Below are 8,459 nucleotides of genomic sequence, written 5' to 3' on the forward strand. Positions count from 1 at the left end.
ACAAGACAGTGAGAATTAGATCATGAAAGTGTATAGGGACACTGCAGTCCCTGGGCAACTTAACTACTTTAACTGTCTATCTGAATCATCAGAGATGCTAAACTGGGACCCTGAAACACCCAGGTGACAGACTGGAGGGGAGGGTTGTGTGAGAGAAACAGACACCACTGAGAAAAGGAGAGCAGGGCCTGTGTGGAACAGAGTGGATTATCAAACATAAACCCTTAGATTATGGAATGGATGCTTTAATAGTTACTTCTCATACAGTTTGACCAACATTATGGAAAATAGGTTGATTCTGTGTGACTTAAAGCATAATAATTATGACAAAAGTAGCTGTAAATATGTTTATTCGAAGTTATTAAATAGTCCGTTTATATTGATATATTCAGTCAATTTGACTATCCTACTTGGCCGCTTGTACATTTTACCCCTTAAAAATGACATTAAAGTCCTCTGTTCAAAACGATCATTTCATTTATCCATTTTGATACTACACTTATAGGAGAAATGGAAGATACGTATGTAGCAACTCCTTAGAATGGTTAAACATTCTCTACGGGACACAAATGACATGCTTATTATTTGTAATGCTGACTATGACTCCACTCTCTGAGGGTGTCTCGGGGGAGTGGGATATGCAAGACAATACATTTACAATTCACACATGTGTATAATACACACTTGAACATGTGTGAAATAGGACAAATATAAGCACCCACCTAATCATTATTATTATTAATTGTATACATTATCTACACTATGTGTGTTTTGTTTGGCTGAGCTGGTGCTATTAAACCATTCATCAGAAATAAATGAGATTGTCTGTGTTCCATGGGGAAGTGGTTTTTGTACAGCTCTCCCACCACTCTCTCTCACTGTGTGTACCGGGCACAGTAATACACTGCTGTGTCCTCACTCTTCAGGCTGTTCATCTGTAGGTACATCTTACTGCTGGAGTCATCTCTGGAGATGGTGAATCTACCCTGGACTGTCTGAGAGTAATAGATGGGTGTACTAGCTGTGCTGATATAAGCAATCCACTCTAGTCCTTTCCCAGGAGCCTGTCTGATCCAAGCCATCCTATGGTCACTGAATGTGAACCCAGAGGCTGTACAGGTCAGTTTGTGTGATTCTCCAGGCTTTTTAACCATTGGTCCAGACTCAGTCAGTGTCTGACCATAAACACCTGTGGAAATAGAAAGCAAAGATATTGTTGAAGTTGAAACTAAAATCTGATGTCAACTTGTTTATTTGATAAACAGCATAATTAAACATACTGTATCCTCACCTGTTAGATAGACTGTCAGTAAGAATACTCCTGTGGTAGGAAACATGGTGATCTGTTTAGTTCTCTAAAGATAGTTGAGACAGTCCTCAGCAGAATTCTCCTTCAACAGAGACGTAAATAAAGATGGAGGACAGGAGAGTTTTGCATGAGCTCCTCCTCACTGGGAGGATATATCATCTGGTAGGCCATATTGAGATGTTCTGCTATGATACAATCCTGCTGTTCTATTTATTGTATCTATTTTATCAGGTAAATTGATGGATAATACATTTTCCATTTACAACACAAACCTCGAGGAAAAGTTGTAAAGACAGTGTGACTATTACTTTACTAATTATTCCTCACAACAGTAGATTAATATTGCTATAAGCTGTTATCATGTTATTATAGTATGATAATGGGCATCCCACTGGGCAAAAACAGGTTGAATATATGTTTTTTCCACGTCATTTAAACATCCAATCTATGTGATGATGTTGAATGAATGTGGAAACTGATTTGAATTTGCAAAAAGTCATCAATGTAAAGGCATTTTGTATTTTTTTCCTACATTTTTTAACCTACATCCAAAGACATGGTGACAGTTGTTGATGTCATGAAGAATTGACAACTCATCCAAATGGAAATCAAAACTAGACATTGAACTGACATCTGTGCCCAGTTGTATAGTTCTGAAAAAACACTTAATCAATCCCACAATATATATTTGTGAATAACATTTTAATACATTTTAGTGGTGACGGTACTCCATTATACCTACCCAAGCGAGAACTTTTTAAATATTTTAATATATTACAAGTATACTAAAGTATACTTAAATATACTATATATTATAATAATATACTTCAAATACGAGACGTACTTTTCTTGTACAGTACCAGTCAAAAGTTTGGGACACACCTACTCATTCAAGGGTTTTACTTTATTTGTACTCTTTTCTACGTTGTACAATAATAGTGAAGACATCAACAACTATGAAATAACACATATGGAGTCATGTAGTAACCTAAAAAGCCCCTTTGCCTTGATGACAGCTTTGCACACTCTTTGAATTCTCTTAACCAGCTTAACCTGGAATGCTTTTCCAACAGTCTTGAAGGAGTTCCCATGTATGCTGAGCACTTTTTGGCTACTACTTGATTCTGTATGTATTATTTAATAGTTTTGATGTCTTCACTATTATTCTACAATGTGGAAAATAGTACAAATGAAGAAAAACTTCATGAGTAGGAGTGTCCAAACTTTTGACTGGTACTGTATATCTTAATTGTGCTATAAAAATACAATCATTACACTTTAACACACTTATTACAAGTGTACTTTAAATTCATGTTTTTTTCATTCACTATCACAACACTCAAACAAACTCACTGTAATTTAGTATATTCATTCAAGTACACTTGGAGTTGCTTTTTTGTTGAATCATTGTTTTAGTTTGTTTCATGAAACTCTGTTTGTTAGTGATCAAGTACACAGTAAGAATAGTTTCAGTGCCAATAACAAGTATGGAAGTACTTCCGGAATTCCTATTCAGAAGAGTGCAGAGTAAGTTGACAATGATACAGGAACATGCACAGCCATGGAAGATGGAGAGTGTATTTTTTCATATGTCAAGAATATATACAGTGAGGAGAATGTTGATACACCTCTGATTTTGCAGGTTTTCCTACATACAAAGCATGTAGAGGTCTATAATTTTTATCATAGGTACACTTCAACTGTGAGAGATGGAATCTAAAACAAAAATCCAGAACATCACATTGTATGATTTTTAAGTAATTAATTAGCATTTTATTGCATGACATAAGTATTTGATACATCAGAAAAGCATTTACATACATTTACATTTAAGTCATTTAGCAGACGCTCTTATCCAGAGCGACTTACAAATTGGTGCATTCACCTTATGACATCCAGTGGAACAGCCACTTTACAATAGTGCATCTAAATCTTTTAAGGGGGGTGAGAAGGATTACTTTATCCTATCCTAGGTATTCCTTAAAGAGGTGGGGTTTCAGGTGTCTCCGGAAGGTGGTGATTGACTCCGCTGTCCTGGCGTCGTGAGGGAGTTTGTTCCACCATTGGGGGGCCAGAGCAGCGAACAGTCTTGACTGGGCTGAGCGGGGTTGTACTTCCTCAGTGGTAGGGAGGCGAGCAGGCCAGAGGTGGATGAACGCAGTGCCCTTGTTTGGGTGTAGGGCCTGATCAGAGCCTGGAGGTACTGAGGTGCCGTTCCCTCACAGCTCCGTAGGCAAGCACCATGGTCTTGTAGCGGATGCGAGCTTCAACTGGAAGCCAGTGGAGAGAGCGGAGGAGCGGGGTGACGTGAGAGAACTTGGGAAGGTTGAACACCAGACGGGCTGCGGCGTTCTGGATGAGTTGTAGGGGTTTAATGGCACAGGCAGGGAGCCCAGCCAACAGCGAGTTGCAGTAATCCAGACGGGAGATGACAAGTGCCTGGATTAGGACCTGCACCGCTTCCTGTGTGAGGCAGGGTCGTACTCTGCGGATGTTGTAGAGCATGAACCTACAGGAACGGGCCACCGCCTTGATGTTAGTTGAGAACGACAGGGTGTTGTCCAGGATCACGCCAAGGTTCTTAGCGCTCTGGGAGGAGGACACAATGGAGTTGTCAACCGTGATGGCGAGATCATGGAACGGGCAGTCCTTCCCCGGGAGGAAGAGCAGCTCCGTCTTGCCGAGGTTCAGCTTGAGGTGGTGATCCGTCATCCACACTGATATGTCTGCCAGACATGCAGAGATGCGATTCGCCACCTGGTCATCAGAAGGGGAAAGGAGAAGATTAATTGTGTGTCGTCTGCATAGCAATGATAGGAGAGACCATGTGAGGTTATGACAGAGCCAAGTGACTTGGTGTATAGCGAGAATAGGAGAGGGCCTAGAACAGAGCCCTGGGGGACACCAGTGGTGAGAGCGCGTGGTGAGGAGACAGATTCTCGCCACGCCACCTGGTAGGAGCGACCTGTCAGGTAGGACGCAATCCAAGCGTGGGCCGCGCCGGAGATGCCCAACTCGGAGAGGGTGGGGAGGAGGATCTGATGGTTCACAGTATCGAAGGCAGCCAATAGGTCTAGAAGGATGAGAGCAGAGGAGAGAGAGTTAGCTTTAGCGGAGCGGAGCGCCTCCGTGATACAGAGAAGAGCAGTCTCAGTTGAATGACTAGTCTTGAAACCTGACTGATTTGGATCAAGAAGGTCATTCTGAGAGAGATAGCGGGAGAGCTGGCCAAGGACGGCACGTTCAAGAGTTTTGGAAAGAAAAGAAAGAAGGGATACTGGTCTGTAGTTGTTGACATCGGAGGGATCGAGTGCAGAACTTAATATTTGGTACAGAAACCTTTGTTTGCAATTACAGAGATCATATGTTTCCTGTAGTTTTTGACCAGGTTTGCACACACTATAGCAGGGATTTTGGCCCACTCCTCCATACAGACCTTCTCCAGATCCTTCAGGTTTCGGGGCTGTCGCTGGGCAATACGGACTTTCAGCTCCCTCCAAAGACGTTCCATTTGGTTCAGGTCTGGAGACTGGCTAGGCCACTCCAGGACCTTGAGATGCTTCTTACGGAGCCACTCCTTAGTTGACTGTGTGTGTTTCGGGTCATTGTCATGCTGGAAGACCCAGCCACAACCCATCTTCAATGCTCTTACTGAGGGAAGGAGGTTGTTGGCCAAGATCTCACGATACATGGCCCCACCCATCCTCCCCTCAATACGGTGCAGTCGCCCTGTCCCGTTTGCAGAAAAGCATCCCCAAAGAATGATGTTTCCACCTCCATGCTTCACGGTTGGGATGGTGTTCTTGGGGTTGTACTCATCCTTCTTCTTCCTCCAAACACGGCGAGTGGAGTATAGACCAAAAAGCTCTATTTTTGTCTCATCAGACCACGTGACCTTCTCTCATTCCTCCTCTGGATCATCCAGATGGTCATTGGCAAACTTCAGACGGGCCTGGACATGCGCTGGCTTGAGCAGGGGGACCTTGCGTGCGATGTAGGATTTAATCCATGACGGCGTTGTGTGTTACTAATGGTTTTCTTTGAGACTGTGGTCCCAGCTCTCTTCAGGTCATTGACCAGGTCCTGCCGTGTTGTTCTGGGCTGATCTCTCACCTTCCTCATGATCATTGATGCCCCACGAGGTGAACTATTACAGTGAAAGAATACCATGCTATTGTTTGAGGAGAGTACACAATTTTGAACATGAAAAGTTATTAACTTCTTGCGTCGAGTTATCCCGGATCCAGTATCGTGACTACAGCCTCAAGCTCATTACCATAACGCAACGTTAACTATTTATGAAAATCGCAAATTAAATGAAATTAATCTATTTGCTCTCAAGCTTAGCCTTTTGTTAACAACACTGTCGTCTCAGATTTTCAAAATATGCTTCTCAACCATTGCAAAACAAGCATTTGTGTAACAGTATTGATAGCTAACGTAGCATTTAGCGTAGCATTTAGCGTTAGCATTCAGCAGGCAACATTTACACAAAAAAACAGAAAAGCATTCAAATAAAATAATTTACCTTTGAAGAACTTCAGATGTTTTCAATGAGGAGACTCTCAGATAGCAAATGTTCAGTTTTTCCTGAAAGATTATTTGTTTAGGACAAATCGCTCCATTTTCTGCGTCACGTTTAGCTACGAAAAAAAACCTGTATGCAGGATTGTGTAAATCTATCCGCAAGCTCATTAGCATAACACAATGTTAACTATTCATGAAAATCGCAAATGAAATGAAATTAATCTATTTGCTCTCAAGCTTAGCCTTTTGTTAACAACACTGTCATCTCAGATTTTCAAAATATGCTTCTCAACCATTGCAAAACAAGCATTTTTGTAACAGTATTCATGGCTAACGTACCATTTAGCGTTAGCATTCAGCATGCAACATTTTCCACAAAAAAACAGAAAAGCATTCAAATAAAATAATTTACCTTTGAAGAACTTCAGATGTTTTCAATGGGGAGACTCTGTTAGATAAGGAAAAATAAAAAATAATAAGTCATTAAAACGCAAACTTTTTTTCCAAATTAACTCCATAATATCGACAGAAACATGGCAAACCGATGTTTAGAATCAATCCTCAAGGTGTTTTTCACATATCTATCGACGATAACTGCCACGATGGATTTTTACTTTCTCTTCTGAAGAAATGGAACGCGCATGGACTTACAGATTACGCACACAGGACACCGGGCGGGACACCAGGTAAATGTTGTCTCTTATGGTCAATCTTCCAATGATATGCCTACAAACACGTCACAATGCTGCAGACACCTCGGGGAATAGACAGAAAGTGCGGGCTCATTCCTGGCGCATTCACAGCCATATAAGGAGACATTGGAACACAGCGCCTTCAGAATCTGTGGCATTTCCTGTATGAAACTTCATCTTGGTTTCGCCTGTTGCATTAGTTCTGGGGTACTCATAGATAATATCTTTGCAGATTTGGAGACGTCAGAGTTTTGTCTTTCCAAGGCTGTTAGTCATGTCAAGCATAGTTCCAAGCATAATTCCAAGCATAGTCAAGCATCTTTTTGTGACAAAATATTGCGCTTAAAACAGGCACGTCTTTTTATCCAATAATGACACAGCGCCCCATAGGTTCAAGAGGTTAATAAACAAATTAGGCACATTTGGGCAGTCTTGATACAAATATTTGACAGAATTTCAATGGTCTTTGGATCAGACTAAACCTTTGCACATACCCTGATACCATCTAGTGGCCAAAATCTAAATTGCACCTACACTGGAATAATACATTATGGCCTTTCTCTTGCATTTCAAAGATGATGGTACAAAAAATACAAAGGAATGGTTTGTTTTTTCTTTGTATTGTATTTTACCAGTGCTATTGTGTTAGATTCTACTACATTCCTTTCACATTTCCATAAACTTCAAAGTGTTCTCTTTCAAATGGTACCAAGAATATGCATATCCTTGCTTCAGGGCCTGAGCTACAGACAGTTCGATTTGGGTATGTCATTTTAGGTGACAATTGAAAAAAAAGGTGCGATCCTTAAGAGGGTTGGCGCACCGATCCCTTTAAGCGGGTTCATTTTTGTCAACATCCGCTGAATTGCAGAGCGCCAAATTCAAATTAAATTAATACAAATATTACATTTTCATGAAATCACAAGTGCAATATACCAAAACACAGCTTAGCTTGTTGTTAATCCACCTGGCGTGTCAGATTTCAAAAAAGCTTCACAGCAAAAGCAAACCAAGCGTTTCTGTGAGGACATCTCTCTCAGCCGACAAAACATTACAAACAGCTAGGCAGCAAAGTAGGTTGGTCACGAAAGTCAGAAAAGCAATACAATTAATCGCTTACCTTTGATGATCTTCGGATGTTTGCACTCACGAGACTCCCAGTTACACAATAAATGTTTGTTTTGTTCAATAAAGATTATTTTTATATCTAAAAACCTCCATTTGGTTGGCGTTTTGTTGAGTAATCCACAGACTCGTGCAGGTCACGACGGGCAGACGAAGATTCCAAATAGTGTCCGTAAAGTTCATATAAACATGTCAAACATTTTTTATAATCAATCTTCAGGTTGTTTTTACAATAAGTAATCAATAATATTTCAACCGGACGGTAGCCTTTTCAATAGGAGAGAGAGAGCAAAGATCTCGCTCCAGTAGCTCGCGCATGCACAAGTCTGGGGACACCCAGCTATCCACTGACGTGATCCTTCTCCTCATTTTTCAGAATAAAAGCCTGAAACTGTCTAAAGACTGTTCACACCTTGTGGAAGCCATAGGGAACGGAATCTGGTTGATATCCCTTTAAATGGAGGGTAGGCATGCAATGGAACAGAGAGGTTTCAAAATAACAGCACTTCCTGGTTGGATTTTCCTCAGATTTTCGCCTGCAATATCAGTTCTGTTATACTCACAGACAATATTTTAACAGTTTTGGAAACTTTAGAGTGTTTTCTATCCTAATCTGCTAATCTAATTATATGCATATACTAACTTCTAGGCCTGAGAAATAGGCAGTTTCAAAACCAATACATGGCTAAACAACACTCAATTACTTTTCAAATCATAATTTGACATGTTCTCCCACATCTGCAATACATCACTGTTGTGTGTTTTTAAATGTGTTACTGCACTTTCACAATGATACATCGGCCCTT

At 40.8% G+C, this 8,459-nt stretch overlaps 1 gene segment (V, D, J or C); it reads right to left on the reverse strand.

Annotated features, from left to right (window-relative positions):
• Positions 1-589: 589 nt before the first annotated feature.
• On the reverse strand, positions 590-1,418 carry LOC123998694. The segment is given in 2 exon segments: positions 590-1,189; positions 1,292-1,418. Coding segments are annotated over 2 exon segments (360 nt in total).
• Between the last annotated feature and the right edge of the window lie 7,041 nt (positions 1,419-8,459).

This window comes from Oncorhynchus gorbuscha, linkage group LG16, assembly GCF_021184085.1.
Source record: "Oncorhynchus gorbuscha isolate QuinsamMale2020 ecotype Even-year linkage group LG16, OgorEven_v1.0, whole genome shotgun sequence".
NCBI classification, from domain to species: Eukaryota; Metazoa; Chordata; class Actinopteri; order Salmoniformes; family Salmonidae; genus Oncorhynchus; species Oncorhynchus gorbuscha.